General features: G+C 40.4%; 1 protein-coding gene across 6 annotated transcripts in view; it reads left to right on the top strand.

Moving 5' to 3' along the window:
* The window catches only part of CCT6B (chaperonin containing TCP1 subunit 6B), a 59,384-nt gene extending 39,585 nt beyond the window's left edge, over positions 1-19,799 (top strand). For 4 of the 6 annotated variants that reach the window (XM_051825458.2, XM_051825461.2, XM_051825463.2 and 1 more), the window contains 10 exons: positions 837-947; positions 1,120-1,279; positions 4,082-4,164; positions 6,374-6,470; positions 6,804-6,951; positions 14,838-14,921; positions 16,184-16,317; positions 17,552-17,654; positions 18,940-19,012; positions 19,523-19,799. In XM_051825458.2, coding sequence (XP_051681418.2) covers positions 837-947; positions 1,120-1,279; positions 4,082-4,164; positions 6,374-6,470; positions 6,804-6,951; positions 14,838-14,921; positions 16,184-16,317; positions 17,552-17,654; positions 18,940-19,012; positions 19,523-19,595 — 1,066 coding nt within the window. In that variant the 3' untranslated portion in view covers positions 19,596-19,799. The remainder of the gene's footprint in view (positions 1-836; positions 948-1,119; positions 1,280-4,081; positions 4,165-6,373; positions 6,471-6,803; positions 6,952-14,837; positions 14,922-16,183; positions 16,318-17,551; positions 17,655-18,939; positions 19,013-19,522) is intronic. The other 2 variants (XM_051825462.2, XM_002719228.5) reach the window with 1 other exon arrangement.
* Positions 19,800-20,039: the final 240 nt, after the last annotated feature.

The raw sequence follows: 20,039 nt of genomic DNA on the forward strand, positions 1-20,039 counted from the left end.
AGGGAAGTAGTGAGAATGCAAAGGTAGACATCCTAGATGAATTTAGTGGGGGTAGTGAGTGGGCAATGTGTGTTTTTTCAATGAAGCAAGGTCACTTACTGAGAATGAGAATGGAGGGAAATGAAAGAGGCTTAAAAAGTCAAGAATACTAAGCATACGTCTTTCTTATCCTGGAATATGGTCATATTCAGTAAGCTGGAATAATCTGGTTATCTTAAATATTGAAAAATTCCTTACCATTTTTGTTGAACTATTTAAAAAATAATTTTATTTAATGTATAACATATTAGTTTATAAAGATTCGCAAGTGGAAATACCATCCTCTAATGTAAATTATTTTTATAAAGTTATAAAAATATTTACTTTTGTAAGAATATTTGGAGGACAGAACTCCCCCCTGCCCCATTTCTACCACTTAAGCATTATCCTGTAAGTATTTTTCTATGTTGTTACGTAGTTTTCATGACTATAAAATGGTTGGGTCATTATTTGCTTAAGAATTCTCTTTTGTTGGACATTTAGATGAACAATTTTTCATTGTTTCATATAATTATTTTGAACGCATGTTCCTAAGCAGCTTGTTGTGTGCCTACTTTGCATTACTTGATTAGCCATATCGTATATTTGAGCCGCATAACTTAGACTTTTTATTGTGACTCTACAGTGGCAGTAGGTTCTGCTGCTTAATTCTACTAATTACATGTTAGATTTCAGATTGGTGCGAGGAAACATTGTGTGCCTGGCAGTTTTGTTACAACTTGAAGAGTAGAATTCTAATTTTATACCACATTTTAGAGTGTATATTCTAAGTAAGACTCATTATGTGCTTTTAATAGGTTGATCAGAGGCTTAGTTTTGGACCATGGTGCCCGTCATCCAGATATGAAGAAACGAGTAGAAGATGCATTTATCCTTACTTGCAATGTATCACTAGAATATGAGAAAACGTATGTGTCAGTTTCTCCTCCTAACTTTTGAAATTGTGTTTTCTAAAAGTATTTTGTAATCTCTTTCTTCCCTCCCAAATGTTGTTTGGTATAGAATCCTTCTGCCTTTTCCCCTCATCCCTCCCCCTCCCCCGCCCTGCCTTAAGTGACTTGTTTTTTATTAACCTTTCAGAGAAGTGAACTCTGGTTTCTTTTATAAGACTGCAGAAGAAAAAGAAAAATTGGTAAAAGCCGAAAGAAAGTTTATTGAAGACAGGGTACAAAAGATCATAGACCTGAAAGACAAAGTCTGTGATAAGTCCAGTAAAGGATTTGTTGTTATTAATCAAAAGGTGAGAAAGAAAGTAGAGATTATAATTATTTGCAAGTGTTTGTTAATATTTCTCAAAAGGTGGTCTGTGGACCCCTAAGAGTTCCTAAGACCCTTTTGGGAAGTCTGAGGCCAAAACTATGTTTTTCATCAGCATCATCATCATGATGCCTTTTGTATGGTGTTGCCATTTGCAGTAATGGTGCAAAGGCAATGAGAGGTAAAACTGCTGGCACCTCAGTGCAATCAAAACAATAGCACCAAACTGTATTAGTAGTCATCATGTTCTTTTAACATAAAAGTTTTTATTTATTTATTTTCATTTGAAAGACAGAGGCAGACAGGGAGAGAGTTTCCATCTCCCCAAATGCCTACAACCATTAGGGTTGGACCAGGCTGAAGCCAGGACCCTGGAACTCAATTCAAGTCTCCCATGCAGGTGGCAGGAACCCAAGTACTCGAGCCATCATCTGCTTTCTCCCAGGATGCACATTAGCTGGAAGAGGAACTGGGACTCCAGTCAGGCATTTTGTGGGATGGCATTTGCCTCCAGCTGCATCTTAACCACTGAGCCATACACCCGCCCCAGTCCATCTCATTCTTTATTGCCACACCACCAGAGACTTTCAGTCACTTAGAGAGAGAGAGAGAGAGAGAGAGAGAGAGAGAGAGATGCAGTTTTATTTAAGAATGTATTGATGGAGTGGTAAAACTTAAGAATTTTATTAAATTTTGGTTCTTAAATTAAGCCTTTACAATTTTTGTGTGGGGGCTGGTGCTGTGGTGCAGAGTTAAAGCCATGGCCTGCAGCACCAGCATCCCATATGGGCGCTGGTTCAAGTCCGGCTGTTTCACTTCTGATCTAGCTCTCTGCTAGTGCACCTGGGAAAGCAGTGGAGGATGGCCCAAGTCCTTGGGCCCCTGCACCCATGTGGGAGACCTGGAAAAACTCCTGGCTCCTGGCTCTGGTCTGGCCTAGCCCCGGTTGTTGCAGCCATTTGGGGAATGATTCAGCAGATAGATGATCTCTCTCTGTCTTTCCTCTCTCTGTGTAATTCTTTCAAACAAATAAATAAATCTTTAAACAATTTTTTGTGTGATGAAATATGAAGTATGTACAAAGCTCTTCTGCTACATGCCAAAATAGGACAATTGTCTCGTGTAATTGAGTTGTGAGCTAAACTAGCCACTTCTTTCATGGAAAGCTATTTTTACTTAAAAAAGAATGACTGCCTGGCAAAGCACAGTTTTTTAGATTTGGGTATCTGGTGTGTTTTCTCAAAAATGAATGAAGCAATCCTGTCACTTCAGGGAAAACTATTGATGGTACTTGTTGCCACTGGCAACATTTGGGCTTTCAAACACAAAAATTAGAATTTCAGAAAACTGACATCTGCTACAGTGAGCATGACAGCTTTCCAATACTTCAGACTTTTCTGATAGTGATATAATTAACAAATGTAGGTTTTCTAAATATTGTATAACCATGAAATGTATTAAAGTTTGGAGGTGTTACTTAACTCAGTGAGCTAATCTTTTCTAAACATCTAAGAAATGGATGGGTTAGCCATTTTTACAAAATCACTCTAGGGTAAAGTGCAACACAGGGCTGACATTGTGTTGTTGCGGATTAAACCTCCTCCTGCAACAATGGCACATTGGAATGCCAGTTTCAGTCCCAGTTCCTCTGCTTCCAATCCAACTTCCTGCTAATGGTCAAATGCTTGGGCCCCTGCCACCTTCAGTGTGTGGGAGGCCTAGATGGACTTCCAGGCTCCTGGCTTCAGCCTGGCCTAGCTCTCGTTGTGAGAATTTGGGGAGTGAACCAGCAGATGAAAAATATTCCCTCTCTTTCTTTCTCTTTCATTCGTTCAAGCAGATGGAAATAAACATGAAAAAATAGTTCAAAAGAGAGATTTTAAAATGAGAGAATATGAAAAGTTCATTGATACAGTTCCACATTCCCCATTGAAACTAACCTTTTAAAAACTACTACTTGTTGCATTTTGGATATATGTAGTATCAAAGAATATCTGCAGTTATCTAAAATAAAACTATTTAAATATTCCTTCCTTTCCAATATTTAACGGAGGGAGGTCAGATTCTCTTCATTTACTTGAGCCACCACATTGAATGCAAATGCAGACATGAGATTCTATTTTGTTTCCTGCTATGATAGACATTAACGAGGTTTGCAGAAATGTAAACAATATCATTCTCATTATGTATTTTTTTGTTTTGGAAAATATCGCAAATTTTCATTTATAAATATCACTTATATTATCACAAATGGGCTCATTATTTAAAGTAGGTTAATAACTATTTAAGGTTTCTTAGTTTTAATTTATAACATGATAAGTATTACAGCTCCAGCTCACATAAACAAAAGCTCATCCAATTCTTAATACTTTTTAAGAGTGTGAGGCAGTCTAAGAGTGAGAAATACTAGTTTGGAACATGTTTATAGGGGCAGACATTGTAGCAAAGTGGGATAAAGTGCTGCTTGGAAGCCTGCATCCCATACCAAAGTGCCTGGGATCAAGTCCCGTTTCTGCTTCCCCCAGCATTCCTGCTAATGTGCACCCTGAAAGGCAGAGGCAGCAGATGATGACAAAAGTACTTGGGTCCCTGTCACTCATGCGGGAGACTTGAATGGAGTTCCAGGCTCCTGGCTTCAGTCTGGCTCTTAATAGCATCTGGGGAGTGGACCAGCAGATGGAAAATAAATCTCTGTCTCTCTTTCAAATAAATAAGTAAACTTAAAAACTGAAAAAGTGAACATATTTTTAAAATGTTTGTGACTTTTACATTAATTTTATTATAGGGAATTGATCCATTTTCCTTAGATACTCTTGCAAAACATGGAATAGTAGCTCTCCGCAGAGCAAAAAGAAGAAATATGGAAAGGTAAACTTTCAGATAATTATGTATTTTCATATTTTTAAATATTAAATTTTTAAGGTATACAAATTTCATGCATTTTATGTATACAGATTTAGGAACATTGTGATACTTCCCACGCTACCCTCCTTCTCACCTACACTCCCACCCTTCCTCCTCCTCCCTCTCCTAATCCCTCTAAATCTTTTAACAGATTAAATTGAAATCATCCCAAATAGTCCTTTTGGCTTATACATAAACATTGCAGAGTAAAATAGTAGCATACACATCCCAAGTTTAGTTCTTAATTTCAGCAAATGCTGAACTGTTGAAAGACCAAGGTTGTAAGAATGGGCATTCAGCTATTTCAGATGTCTGTGTCCCGCCTCAGAGTGCTTGGGTTAGATTCCCGGTTCTGGCTCCCAGCTCCAGCTTCCCGCCAATGCAGACTTGGAGGCAGCAATGACAGCTCCAGTAACTGGATTCCTGCCTTCCAAGTACGAGAAGTGGATTGCATTCCTGGCTCCTTGCTACACCCTGGCCAAGCCCAGACTGTTGCAAACATTTGGAGAGTGAACCTGTAGATAGAAGGAGCTCTTGTCTATCTATCTGCCTCTCAACAAACACAGAAACAAAAAAAACAAAGCAAGACAAAAAACAAAAACAAAAACAAAAACAAAAACAAAAACAAAAAAAAACCAAGGTTAACCTACTTCAGAACTTTGTTAAACTACAAGGAAGATTTTCTTTTCTTTTCTTTTCTTTCTTTCTTTTTTTTTTTTTTTTGACAGGCAGAGTGGACAGTGAGAGAGAGACAGAGAGAAAGGTCTTCCTTTGCCGTTGGTTCACCCTCCAATGGCCACTGCCGCACTGATCTGAAGGCCAGGAGCCAGGTGCTTCTCCTGGTCTCTCTTACGGGTGCAGGGCCCAAGGACTTGGGCCATCCTCCACCTTCCCGGGCCACAGCAGAGAGCTGGCCTGGAAGAGGGGCAACCGGGACAGAATCCGGCGCCCCGACAGGGAGTAGAACCCGGTGTGCTGGCGCCGCAGGCAGAGGATTAGCCTATTGAGCCGCAGCACCGGCCCAATTTTCATCTTTTTAAAACATTTTTTTTTTTTTAAAGATTATTTAGGGGCTGGCCTGAAGCGCCAGCATCCTATATGGGCACCGGTTCAAGACCTGGCCGCTCTACTTCTGATCCAGCTCTCTGCTGTGGCCTGGGAAAGCACTAGAGGATGGCCCAAAAACTTGGGCCCCTGCACCCACAAGGGAGATCTGGAAGAAGCTCCTGGCTCCTGGCTCCTGGCTTCGGATTGGCGCAGCTTCAGCCATTGCATCCATCTGGGAGAGTGAACCAGAGGATGGAAGACCTTTCTCTCTCTCTCTCTCTTTCTCTCTCTCTCTCTAACTCTGACTTTCAAATAAATAAGTAAATATTAAAAAAAATAAAAAAGTTATTTATTTGAAAAACAGTTTGGCAAAGTATGTGATGGCTGGGGCTGGGCCAGTCTGATGCCAGGAGCCAGGTAGTTCACCCAGATCTCCAACATGAGTGGCAGAAGCCCAGGTATTTAGGCCACCGTCTGCTGCTTTCCCAGGTGCATTAGCAAGGCTTTGGATCAGAAGAAGAGCAGCAGGGACTCAAACTGGCACGCCGAGATGGGGATGTCCGGTGTCACGAGCAGTGGCTTAACCTGCTGTGCCACAATATTGGCCCCTAAAACAGATTCCTAAAACAATACAATACAACACCACATGATCTCACTCAGGTCAAATCTAAGACATTGAGCTCAGAAGTGGGTAGGAGAAAGGTGACTAACAGGGACTGCTGTGGTGGGGGTTGAGGCATTGGGGAGATGTTAGTTAAAGCAAAAATGAATAAGGAGGAATAAGGTCAAGAAATGTATTGTGTAACATGATGACTATAATGAACATATTGTATTAACAGAATGCAAAGAGAATAGATTTTATGTGTTCTTACGCCAAAAATGCTAACGGCGTGAGGTAATGCATGTGAATTATCTCGACTTAGTTATTCTACAATGTGTATATATATATATTTTAAGATATATTATACATGATAAATATATACAATTTGCCAATTAAAAAATTAAAAACCTGCCAACACAATAGGAGCATAAAGCAGCAGCAATACAGTCCTTTGTGCTGGATATCTCTTTCTCATTAGCCTTTAAGTTTTCTATAACCAAAGTTTATGGTGACATGTCATTTCAGACTGTCTCTTGCTTGTGGCGGAATAGCTGTGAATTCCCTGGAAGACCTCAGTGTAGACTGCTTGGGCCATGCTGGTCTTGTATATGAGCATACATTAGTGAGTATTTCTGTGAACAGTGATTATAAAGGAACCCTAGGCTGCTTTTTTGACAAACAACCAAAAAAAAAAAAAATCACAAGACCCATTAAGCTTTTAATTCATGTTTTCCATTTTGAGGTCTAATCCTCAGGACGCATTTTATAGTTTATTTACCTGAATGTTTGCTAAGAGTTCAAGTATAAATTTACTACTTTAGACATACCTTTAGTCATGTTTGATTAGAAAAAAAACCCTTCACTTGAAGATTGGATTCTAATATATTCTAAAATAAACTAACTCTTGATTTTCAGGAAATTGAATATTAAGGTTATATATTGTATTATCCCTTAGGGTGAAGAAAAGTTTACTTTTATTGAGGACTGTATTAACCCTCGCTCGGTCACCCTGTTGGTCAAAGGCCCAAATAAGCACACCCTCACACAAACCAAGGATGCTCTAAGAGATGGACTTCGTGCCATCAAAAACGCCATTGAAGATGGTAAGCTTTTTATTTGTGATGGATATGAACCTCAGATATTAAAAAACATTTAAACAAGATTGATTTATATATTTATTCAAAAGGCAGAGTAACAGAAAGGGAGAGACAGAGAGAAAGATCAGCCATCCATTGGTTTATTCCTCAAATGCCCACAATAGTTTGGGCTAGATCAGGCCAAAGTCAGGAGCCAGGAAGTTCATCTGGGTCTTTCCAATGGGTACCAGGAACCCAAGTATTTGGCCTGAGAAAAGCAGTGAAAGATGGTACAAGTGTTTGGGCCCCTGCCACCCATGTGCGAGACCCAGATGAAGCTACTGATTTCTGGCTTCGGCCTGGCCCAGTCCTGGCCATTGTGGCTGCCTAGGGCATGAAGTAGTGGATGGAAGATCTCTCTCTCTGTCTCTCCCTCTCTTTTAAATGAATGAATGAATGAATGAATGAATTTTTTTAAAAAGTCATATATTCTTTTACACAGTGTAATTGTTTCGAAATTCATTGATGTTAGTGTATCTATCATTAGTTGATTCTGTTTTATTGCTAAATAGTATTCCATTATGTGAATATCCTATAACTTATCATTATCCTATTGATGGATATTTGATTATTTGGAGTTCTTGGCTATTACAAATAAAGCTGCTATGAATATTTGGGTGTATGTTTTTTGGGGACATACGCTTTCATTTCTTTTGGGTAAATGCCTAGGAATAAAATCCTATGGTAAATGTATATTTAACTTTTTAGCAGCTGCCAAGCTGTTTTATTAACTACTATTTCACACCCATCAGCCATGTGAGAGAGTTGAAGTTGTTTTGAATCTTCCTCAATACCTGACGTGAGTAGTCATTTCCATTTTAGCCTTTTAAAAATTAAATAAACATACACTTGGTTTTAATTTGGCTTTTCCTAATGATTACTGATAATGAGCATTTTCTCATATGATATTTACTATTCAAACATCTTTGGTGAAGTTTCTGTTCAAATTTTACGCCCTCTCCAAAAATGGATTTATTTGTTTTCTTATTGTTGAGTTTGAGAGGTTTTTATATATTCTCCATGTAGGTGTTTTATCAAATAACTGATGTGCACTTTTTTCTCGTCTGTGGCTTATTTCGTTATTTTCTTAACACTATCTTTCAAGGAGGAGTTCATAATTTTTTAAAAATTTGTATATTTTTCTGAAAGTCAGAGTTACAGAAAGAAAGGGAAAGACACAGAGATCTTCCATCCTGTGGTTCACTCCCCAGATGGCTGCAGGGGCCCAAGCACTTGGGCCATCTTTCTGCTGCTTTTCCCAGGCTGTTAGCAGGGTCCTGGATCAGAAGCGGAGCAGCCAGGACATGAGCTGTGCCCATCATATGGGTTGCTGGAATTGCAGGTGATGGCTTTACCCGCTATGCCACAATGCTGGCCCCCATAAGTTTTTCATTTTGATGAAGTATACTTTATCAAATTTTTATTATGCTTTTGGTGTGGCATATTAAAAATATTTACCTAACATAAGGTCACAAAGATTTTGTATTTTTTTTTCCAGAAGTATTATAGTCTTAGGTTTCACATTTAGGTCTATAACTTATTTTAAAATAATGTTTGTATATGGTACAGGTATGGATCTAGATTATTTTATTGCATATAGATATCAAACTGTTTCAGTCCTTTTAGTTGAAAAGACAATCCTTTTTTTTTTTCAAAGATTTATTTTATTTATTTGAAAGACAGAGTTACAGAGAGAGGTAGAGACAGAGAGAGAGGTCTTCCATCCACTGGTTCACTCCCCAGATGGCCGCGACGGCTGGAGCTGTGCTGATCCAAAGCCAGGAACCAGGAGCTTTTTCTGGGTCTCCCACGTGGGTACAGGGGCCCAAGTTCTTGGGCCATCCTCTACTGCTTTCCCAGGCCATAGCAGAGAGCTGGATTGGAAGAGGAGCAGCCAGGACTAGAACCAGTGCCCATCTGGGGTGCTGGTGCTTCAGGCCAGGGTGTTAACCCGCTGCACCATAGTGCTGGCCTTGAAAAGACAATCCTTTTACCATTGAGTTGCCTTCGTGTTTTTATAAAAAGTCAATTGTTCATATTTGAGTGGTTCTATTTCTGTACTCTTTATTCTGTTCCATTGATCTATTTATCTAAATGTTACTATCATAGTGTTTTGATTACTTTTTTTTTTAAAGATTGTAATTTATTTGAAAGGTAGAGTTACAGAGAGAGAGGGAGCGACAGAGAGAAAGTTCTTTCATCTGCTGGTTCACTCCCCAAATGCCTGCAATGGCCAGATCTGGGCTAGTCTGAAGCCAGGAGCCAGGAACTTCTTTCAGGTCTCCTACACCGGTGCAGGGGCCCAAACATTCTACTGCTTTCCCAGGCCATGGCAGAGAGCTGGATCTGAAGAGGAGCAGCTGGGACATGAACTGGTGCCCATATGGGATGCCAGCACCACAGGCAGAGGCTTATCGTACTATGCCACAACATCGCCCCCCTACTATAGCTTTATTATAAAACTTAAATGAGTAATGTTAATGCTCACCTTTTTTTTTTTTTCAAGTTTTTAGGTTATTTGAGTCCTTTGCATTTCCATATTAATTTTAGAATCAGCTTGTCAATTTCTACTAAAAAGAGCTGGAATTTTGATTAGAATTTAATTTTTATAGATCATTTTTGTGGAAAATTGGTATCTTAATATTGAGTCTTCAACCTCATGAACATAATATCTCTCTCCATTTACTTGAGCTTCCCTGAATTTTATCTCAGCAATAGTTTGTGCTTTGTAGTATTTGAGTTTCACACATTTTCTCAGATTTATTCCTATATAATCCATATAATTTGATGCTACTGAATGTGGTATTTTTACAATTTCAATTTCTGATTGTTACAAACAGAGAAATACAGTTGATTTTTGTGTCTTGATATTCTACAATCTTGCTAAACTCACTAGTTCTACTAGCTTTGCAAAATAAATTTCATTGAATTTTCTATATAAATGATCATGCTCTTGCTGATAGAGACAGTTTTATTTCTTTTCCAATATGGATCTGGGTATTTTTATTTCTTTTTTTTTTCTCCTTTTATGGGCTAGGACCTCCCATAAAATGTTGTACAGAAATGATGAGAGTGGAATCCTTTCCTTACTTCTGATCTTAGTGGGGGAAGCTTTAGTTTTGCTCCATTATCTAGATTAGTTATAGTTTCTAAAATCTGGCTGAAGAAGTTCTCCCCGTGCCTAGTTTGCTGAGAGTTTTGTTTTTTAAAATCAAGAATAGATGTTGGACTTTTGTCAAGTGCTTTTTCTGCATCTACTGGGATGGTTTTTTTTAGCTTCTTTTTAAAATGTTTATGTATGTATTTGAGAGGCAGATGCACACACACATGAACTCCTACTATCTACCCACTTTCCAGATGCCCAAGCCAGGGCTCACATGTGGGTGGCAGGAACCCAACCACTTGAGTCCTCAGTGCTGCTTCCCAGGGTCTGCATCAGCAGGAAGCTGGAGTCCTGAGCCGGGGCTGGGGCTGGGCACTGAATCGAGGCCCCAACCAGGCCTTAGCTGCTAGGCCAAACGCTCACCCTTCCTTTTTGGTTCTCACTGTGCTGAGTTACCCTGACTGCACAAATGTTCAACCAACTTTACATTGATAGAATAAACCCTAGTTAGTTATGATACATTTTACTCTCTTAAATAAGTGGATTATGTTTTCAAATTATTTTAAAATTGTGATAAAATATGTGTAACGTCAAACTCAGAGTTTAAGAGTTTTCAAGTACACAGTTCAGTGGCAGTAGCTGCATTCATGTTGCTGTGTGACCATCACCACTATCCTTCCAAAGAACATTTTCACCTTGTCAGACTTAACTGTATACCATTGAACGGTGACTTCCTGCTCCTTGCTCCTCTGTCCCCTGTAGCCACTATTATGCTTTCTGTCTCTGTGAATGTGACTACTCTATGTACCTCATATGAGTGCAATCATACAGTATATTTTGTATGTGTCTGGCTTATTTTACTTAGCATAATGTTAGAAAGCATCCATGTTGTAGTGTTGACCAAAATTTTCTTTTTATGGCTGAATAATAGTCAATGGGGGTACTTCAAAAAGCTCATGGAAAATGAAATTTAAAGATAATTTGGGGGCAAAAAAATTGAAATCAATGCATAATTTTTTCACAATGTACATTTTCTGCAAACTTTTTGAAGATCCCTCAAATTATATATATAAATCATATTTTATTTTATCTTCATCTATTGATGGAAACTTATCTTTGGCTATTGCAGATAATGTTGCTAAGTATATTTTTTATATATTGGTGTACTTGATGAGCTAAAATTCTGTTAAGAATTTTTGTATCTATTTATAAGTGAAATTGGTTTCTATATACTTTTTTTTTAAAAAAAGATTTTATTTATTTGAAAGACAGAGTTAGAGAGAGAGGTAGAGCCAGAGAGAGAGACAGGTCTTCCATTCTGCTGGTTCATTCCCCAAATGACAGCAACAGTCAGAGCTGAGCTGATCTGAAGCCAGGAGCCAGGAGCTTCTTCCAGGTCTCCCATGTGGGTGCAGGGACCCAAGGAGTTGGGCCATCTTCTACTGCTTTCCCAGGCCATAGCAGAGAGCTGGATTTGAAGTGGAGCAGCCAGGACTCAAACTGGTGTCCATATGGGATGCTGGCATTGCAGGCTGGGGCTTCACCCTCTAGGCCACAGCTCTGGCCCATGTTTATATACTTTTTAAAAGAATGCATTTATCCTTTTTGGTGTTAGAGTGATGTTGTCCTTATAGAATGAGTTAGAAAGCCTTTGTCCTATTCAGTCTTTTTAAGGTGTTCAATTGTTGTGTAGGCTTGGTTTATTTCTTCCTTAAATGTTCAGTAGAATTTGTCAGTAAAACCGTCTGAGCCTGGAGTTTTCTTTGTGGGAAGGTTTTTTAACTACAGATTCAATCTCTTTAATAGCTATAGGGCTATTCAGGTTTAGTAGTAGTTTGTACTTCTCAAGAATTTGTCCAGTTCACCCAAGTTAGAATCATTAAACTATTGCTCATGAGCTAAAACTAGTTTCCTATCTAGTTTTGGTAAATACACTTTTATTGCAACACAGTCATATCCATTTTTTAATGTATTATCTGTGGCCATTTTTGTGCTACAGTAGAAGAGATGAAGGGTTGTAAAAGAAATGGTATGGTCCACAGAATCTAAAATAATTTTTAAAAGTTTGATTATTTCTTTATTTGAAAGGCAGAATGATGTGGAAGGGTGTTGCTGTTGATTTCTCAACAATGTTGCAGTGGATTAGTTTCTGAGAGGAGCAGCGTGGTGCAAGAGGTGTGGAGTCACCACACAGACCCCAGGAGTTGGGTGAAAGTGGGCTTGAGGCAAGCAGCCCATAGACTCGTTTATTTCAGTTGAAACTACATCTTATATAGCCAAGACCAGCCAATCTGGTCAAGGGGCGGTCTATGCCCCAACCAATCACAGCCTGTTGCCAGGCAGTTTCAAAAGCCATCCAATCACAGCCTGTTGCCAGGCAGGCTCCATTGCCAGGTGGGTTTCAAAGCCATTCCTGAGTAACTGACGCTGGCTTGCCAGTGGCCACCTTGGCATGGCCTTCTCATTCCACCACATTTCCCCCTTTTCGTTTTTTTTTTTTTTTTTTTTTGACAGGCAGAGTGGACACAGAGAGAGACACAGAGAGAAAGGTCTTCCTTTGCCGTTGGTTCACCCTCCAATGGCCGCCGCGGCCTGTGCTCTGTGGCCGGCACACCGTGCTGATCCGATGGCAAGAGCCAGGTGCTTCTCCTGGTCTCCCATGGGGTGCAGGGCCCAAGCACTTGGGCCATCCTCCACTGCACTCCCGGGACACAGCAGAGAGCTGGCCTGGAAGAGGGGCAACCAGGACAGAATCCGGCGCCCCGACCAGGACTAGAACCCGGTGTGCCGGCGCCGCAAGGCGGAGGATTAGCCTAGTGAGCCGCGGCGCCAGCCTTTTCATTTATTTTTGAGCAATGGGAGGAGAGATTTCCATCCAGTAGAACAGCCAGGGCTGGATCAGACTGAAGTCAGGAGCAAGGAACTCCATCTGGGTTTCCCACATGGGTAGCAGGAACTTAAGCACTTGGGTCATGATCTGCTGCCTGCCAGGGTGCACATTCGCAGGAAGCTGGATGGGAGCAGAGGCAGGACTTGATCTCAGGTAGTCTGATACGGGATGCAGATGCCCAAGCAATGGCATAATACACTGTACCACAGTCCCTATCCCTAATATATTTATTAACTGCCCATTTGCAGAGAATTTGCCAACCTCTAATAGAAGTTTTTATATTTTTACATAAAGTTGTTCATAATATTCCTTTATTATTCTTAGTAGCTGTAGAATCTGTTGTGATGTCACTTCTTATTTCTGAAGTTTGTCATTTTTATTTCATTAATTTCCTCTCTGGTCTTTACTATTTCCTTTCTTCTACTTACATTAGGTTTCTTTTTTTATAGAAAGCTTTTATTTAATAAATATAAATTTCATAAGTACAACTTTTAGATTACATTCGGTTTCATTTGCTCTTCCTTGTCTGGTTTCTTAAGGTGGAAGCCGAGTTCACTGGTTTGATAACTTTATTTTTTTCTAATCTAGGTTCTACATTTCTGTTTAGGGGTAGGAGTTTGGCCTAGCAGTTGTGATACCCGCGTCCTGTATTGGAGTGCCTGGCTTCAATTCCTGGCTCCAGCTCCCAGTTTCAGCTTCTTGCCCATGCAGACCCTGGGAAGCAGTGGTGATGGCTCAGACAGCTGGGTTCATGCCACCCACACGGGAGACCTGAATTGAGTTCCTGGCTGCAGGTTTCAGCCTGGCATGGTGCTGGTCATTATGGGAGTGAACCTCCAGATGGGAGATCTGTCTCTGTCTCTTTGCCTCTCAAATAAAAAAAAAAAAAAACCAACTTAAATAATATTTAAAAAATGGCTGCCAATTCTTTAAAATAAATAAATAGGCTGGCCCCGCGGCTCACTAGGCTAATCCTCCGCCTTGCGGCGCCGGCACACCGGGTTCTAGTCCTGGTCGGGGCGCCGGATTCTGTCCTGGTTGCCCCTCTTCCAGGCCAGCTCTCTGCTGTGTCCCGGGAGTGCAGTGGAGGATGGCCCAAGTGCTTGGGCCCTGCACCCCATGGGAGACCAGGAGAAGCACCTGGCTCCTGCCATCGGATCAGCGTGGTGCGCCGGCTGCAGCACGCTGGCCGCGGCAGCCATTGGAGGGTGAACCAACGGCAAAAGGAAGACCTTTCTCTCTGTCTCTCTCTCTCACTGTCCACTCTGCCTGTCAAAAAATAAAAATAAATAAAAATAAATAAAAATAATAATGAAATAAATAAACAACCACATTTCTCTTCAAGAAGTAGCAGCCCACAGATATTCACAGGGGAATGGGATCAAGGAAATTTGCAGTTACTTGCAATCTCTTTCTGAAGTTGGTTGATAGGTACAAGAGTATATTTGTCTATTTGTACATTTTTACCTTATGTATATAAATATAAGGATATACCAAAAAGTTCATGGAAAATTGAGTAAAAAGGTAAGTTGATTTTGTTGTAAAGAATTTTAAATCTATGTGTAAAAGATATCTTCAAAAAGTTCATGGAAAATATTATGAAAAAACTATGTATTTCAAAATTACTTTCTATCAAAATAAATGTTTTAATTCAATTTTCTGTGAACTTTTTGAAGTGCCCTTATATTCTTTGAGTGTATTCCAAATTTAAAAAGAAATGTATTCATCTATTTATTCTCATTCTTTTAAAACTAATTTTATTTGAAAAGGAGAGAGAGAGAGAGAGAGAGAGAGAGAGAGAGAGAAAACACCAGACAGATACTGAGAGAGATCTCCCATTCACTGGTTTGTTCCTCAAAGGTCTGGAACAGCCAACACTGGGCCAGTCCAAGTCAGAAGCCTTGAACTCAGTATGGGTCTCCCACATGGGTGGCAAGAACCCAGGTATGTGAGCTTCATCTACTACCTCCTGGGTGTGCATTATTAGGAAACTGGTATGGAGAGCAGAGCCGGGACTTGAACCCAGGTACTCTAAAATGGAATGTGGATGCCCAAGGCAGTAGCTTAACTGCTTGAGCAAAACACTAGACTCAACAAGGAGCCTTTAAAGTGCAAATAGGACATAATGATGTAATTATCTTGTGGGTAAACAACGATTTGAGTAATTTTGTTGTGAAATGAGGTGGAGGAAGAGTGAAATATTTAAAAAAATGATATGATAAAAGGAGTGATTACTTTTATATGATTTTGTTTTAAACATGGTTGATTCCAAAGCAAGTCAGCAATGATTCAAATAAGAGTCATACACTTTATAAAGTCATGCAGCAGATGTAAAAGTTGTGTACTTTTGTGAAAAATATTGGGTTTAATCAAAACTCTGGCCTAGGGGCTGGCGCCATGGTGCAGGAGGTTAATCCTCTTCCTGCAGTGCCGGCATCCCATATGGGTGCTGGTTCTACTCTTGGCTGCTTCTCTTCCAGTCCAGCTCTCTTCTGTGGCCTGGGAGAGCAGTGGAAGATGGCCTAAGTCCTTGGGCCCCTGCACCTGTGTGGGAGATTGGGAGGAAGCTCCTGGCTCCTGGCTCCAGATCGGTGCAGCTCTGGCCGTTGCAGCCATTTGGAGAGTGAACCAAAGGATGGAAGACCTTTCTGTCTCTCCCTCTCACTGTCTATAACTCTACCTCTCAAATAAATAAATAAAATCTTTAAAAAACAAGAAACCCTGGCCTTATAATAACAAGACCACCCAGATTTTTGTCTTAGGTAGTTCTGCTTCAATACAGAAAACAAATACTCATTGAGTCCCACGTATCCCATACCAAAAACTGTTTTTCAAATCAGTATTGCAATCAGTTAGCTGCCACTATAAATTATAAATAACCACCTTTTAAATGTAGTCATAGAAAACTAACAAAGTAACATGAAGGAACGTCTAGTCTTATTTGCCAGAGTAATAAGCTGTTTGTGGCCAGTTAGCTGCACTATACTCCATGATTTAACTTCAGCATGCCTCCTATGCTCCATAAGACAACTGAGTAGTAACTGAGCTGTGCCCTTTATTTGATTTTGAATACATTTCAATACGTTATAGAACTAGGCAAGATAATAGAACACACTTGAATAGCTAATTGCTTCTCTCTGTTTTTTTTTTTTTTTTTTCTTTCCCTGTATGGCATGTCTTACCAATCATTTTTTTTCTTGCAACAGGCTGTGTGGTTCCAGGGGCAGGTGCAGTTGAAGTGGCGATAGCTGAAGCCCTTATTAAGTATAAGAGAAAAATAAAAGGAGGAGCTCGTCTTGGAGTTCAAGCTTTTGCTGATGCCTTACTAATTATTCCCAAGGTACAACTACCCTAATGGCCAAATAACAACTGGTTAGGCTTCAAGGTGCTTAATTACAAAGTGTTTGCATTATGTAACAACAGAGTAGAAAGCCAGATGTTTATTCACATTTCCTCACACAGTTTTCTTTTTAGACATTTTACAACTACAGCAGGGAAATTTTTGGGATAACAGCTCAGAATCCTTTCAGAAGTTTTATGAAACAGCCAAATTACCCCCTTAGGTCCTTTTCTGAGTTTGAAATGTTTAGGACTTAAAATTTAATTAGATTTTAGGCTAGATCTTCATTTTGGTGGTGGTATCCAAAGTGTAACCACTTTAAATTGTGGAAAGGGAGGACTTTAGGCTGTTCAGTATTCCCAGATATTGCCAGTTTGCAATTGTCATTGTTGTTATAACTCCCAGGAAAAGAGAGAAATCAGATTTCTTTCCATGTGATGATGGAAGGATAGAGAACTATCTTTTCCTGAACTTGGCTGTGAACCACCTAGAAACACAGAAAACCATTTCTAATATGCTATTACCATGAATTAAAACGTCACTGACAATTCAGCAAAGTCCCTTTGATATTTGCAATTAAAATTATTCACAGTTTGTGGGCTATTTGTGAGTCAGATATCTATTTTATCTTTCCTCAAAGCAGCAACACCAGTAGTAAGTAATGACCATGTCGCGGACCTAAATTGGCAGCGCTGGTATCCACTGGTGGTACCTTTCTCTCTCCCCCTCAGCTGGTGGCTTGGGAGCACTCACAGAGGAGTGGGGCTGGGAGTGCAGGTGCCTCCATCCCTGCTGCCACAGGTCTCTCCCGCTCTGAAGAGGAGGGGCCCGAAGGGCTGCAAATATGGTAGCTTTCTTTAGTAGGAGCCTAGGAAAAGCTGGAAGACACGAGGCTAGCAATGATACAGGAAGCAAAGATGCTATCCTACTTACTTCAGAAAAATATTTTGTAGGAAGCGGAATTAATGTGGTGGGGGAGGGGAACTCTGAAGTCCTCAGAATTTGGCGTGGTGAGCATAGGGGAAATATTGAAGGAACTACGGGAGCTACTAGAAAGAAAAGATGATAATTTGATGTCGATTAAACGTGAAATTCTTCAAAAGGATACGGCAACTGCATTATAGATGTATTTTCCACAAGACTAAAGAGTAGTGCCTTATTTTTATGTTTGATATTCAAATATGTATGTGAAGTTATTCCACATACATATGCATTATTATTTTTATTCATGAAGGTTCTTGCTCAGAATTCTGGTTATGACCTGCAGGAAACACTGGTAAAAGTCCAGGCTGAGCACGTAGAATCAAAACAACTTGTTGGCGTAGACTTGAATACAGGTGAGTGTGTGAAGAAAAACTGGCTGCTAGTAAAGAAACAGGGGGTTCTGCGGTGATGCAGGCTTTAGAGTAAGGGGTTGACGGCCTGGTGACTTTAGTCTTTACATTTTGGGTGCCTTTACTCTCACGCTTCTTAAATTCATTCCTTTAAGAAATAGTTACAGAGTGCTTATAATTAGCTTCTTGGGATTCACATAGAACAAAACAGACAAAAATATCTGCCCTTGGGAGCTTACGTTATAGTGGGGGAAGACAGGCAACAAATACCAACCTTAATAAATAAGTTCCTTTGGCATTTGAGAAAGTAACAGATTTGACGAGAGAATGAAACAACAGTAGGAGGGTGATCACCGATAGGAGGGCTGGAGGGGGCAGCAGTTGAAGAGGTTGGTCAGAGTCGGCCTGGTTGAAAAAGGGGGAGGAAGGGAAGAGGTAGGCATGGGGGCACTGGGGAGTATGTCGTGGATGGGGAACAGCCCGCGGAGAAGCCAGTGTCTTGGGTTTTTGAGGCGGGTGGGTGGGGGGAGGAAGGGAGAGTGCTGGTAGAGGGTCGGATCACACGGAGGCGCCTGTGCTGGTCTGGGACTCATTGCTCCTGCAGGGGAACAGTGAGCAGTGTGGGGCAGCCGTGTGACGTGGGCCAGCAGGCTCACTGTGGCTGCTGTGCGCTTTGTGGGGGGAGTCAGCCGAACAACCAGAGGGTGGAACGGCCACCAGCTGCATGGGAAGGCTGTGCGCAGAGAAGGTTGTGGGTGAGAGGGCATTAGCACTGTCTCAGGGAAGTCTGTCTGAAATGTCTGTCATCTTTCAAGTAACACAGAGATAGAGCCTTTAGAATCATCGGAATATCTATCCATCCATCCATCCATCCATTTACATACACAGGTATCTTTATTACACCTATATAGACAGCTATATATGCACATGGTTTAAATTCAGAAGCCCAGATGAGATCCCCTCAGGAGTAAGTATATACAGAGAAGATCTAGCACTGAACCTTTGGGTACTCCAACATGAAGGTTCAAGTTAGAAAAGGAGTCACGGATGCAAGTAAAACACCCAAGGAGTGTGCTGTCCTGAAGACAAGTGAGGAAGAGTGGTCAGAAGGTTGTGATCCATGGTGCCAAGTGTCACTCATAGATGAAACCCGACAACTGGCCGCTGGATTTAACAACACGGAGGTCATTGATGACCTTGGGCAGTGTGTCAGTTGTTATTAGACTGTACAGTCAGCATTAATACAGCATGTCAGGACTGCAGTATTAAGATGGCTTGTATTTTGCAGGTGAACCAATGGTAGCAGAAGATGCAAGGGTTTGGGATAATTATTGTGTGAAAAAGCAACTTCTTCACTCTTGGTAAGTCTATAGGCGTAAGAGAAAGACCTTTGGGCTATAACTGATAACATTAAGCTTTTGCTATCCAGTGATAGAAACTAGCTTCTGTTGTTGTATAGGCTCTTTTATATTTAGTTTAGTTATAGTTTCTTTTACATTTTAGTTTAGTCTCTATTTTATAAATTATAGGAATGGTTGACTTTACTGGTTTTTTTTTGAGGAAGCAAATTTTCTGAAATAGCACCACACACGCCTAGCGGGGAAAAAATCAAATGATGTGCTTAAAAATAAGTTCAGTTTTGCTGGAATATAAACCAGCCTTCTACTTTATCAGCAAAGGAAGTGCAATTATAAATTATAATTTGTAATCGCTTTGTCTCAAAGTCACACTCCAACATCGCTGCAGAGAAAAGTATCCTTCATTGCTGCAGATTGTTGGGGGCGGGGGACAGGAAATGAGGGAGGGGGAGTGGGGGAGGGGGCAGGAGGAGGGCTGGCAGGCTTTACTTATGCTCTCATCTTTCTCCTTAGCACAGCGATTGCCACCAACCTCCTCCTGGTAGATGAGATTATGCGAGCTGGGATGTCTTCTCTCAAAGGGTGAATTCAAAATCAACCCCTCCGGAAGCGGAAATTTAATATACCCTACATCCCACTGCTGTTGTATAGCCTGGGCCAGTCCTAATCTTTGACATAATAAGTGCAGTTAATATCTTTCTGTCCTACCAGTATTAAAAATATTTCACCGCATTATAAAGAACACCAAAATATGTTCACAATAAAGGAATGATAACAAATATTTTCTCTAACAGTGCTGTTCCCCCACCTTTATTGTATGGTATTACAGTTTTCATCAGATAGAACCTGCTGTGATTCTTAGACCTTTTGGGCAACTTTTAATTAACAAACTATGGAATACAGGTTTTAGAGCATACCAGTCAATTTCCACTAGATCAGAGGGTACAAATACTCTACTCCCCCTCCAGATTCTTTCAGTAACCTCTTGCAGCCACTCTTTTTCCTATAAATATGGCCTGATTGTATCAGT

Source organism: Oryctolagus cuniculus, chromosome 17, assembly GCF_964237555.1.
Source record: "Oryctolagus cuniculus chromosome 17, mOryCun1.1, whole genome shotgun sequence".
NCBI classification, from domain to species: domain Eukaryota; kingdom Metazoa; phylum Chordata; class Mammalia; order Lagomorpha; family Leporidae; genus Oryctolagus; species Oryctolagus cuniculus.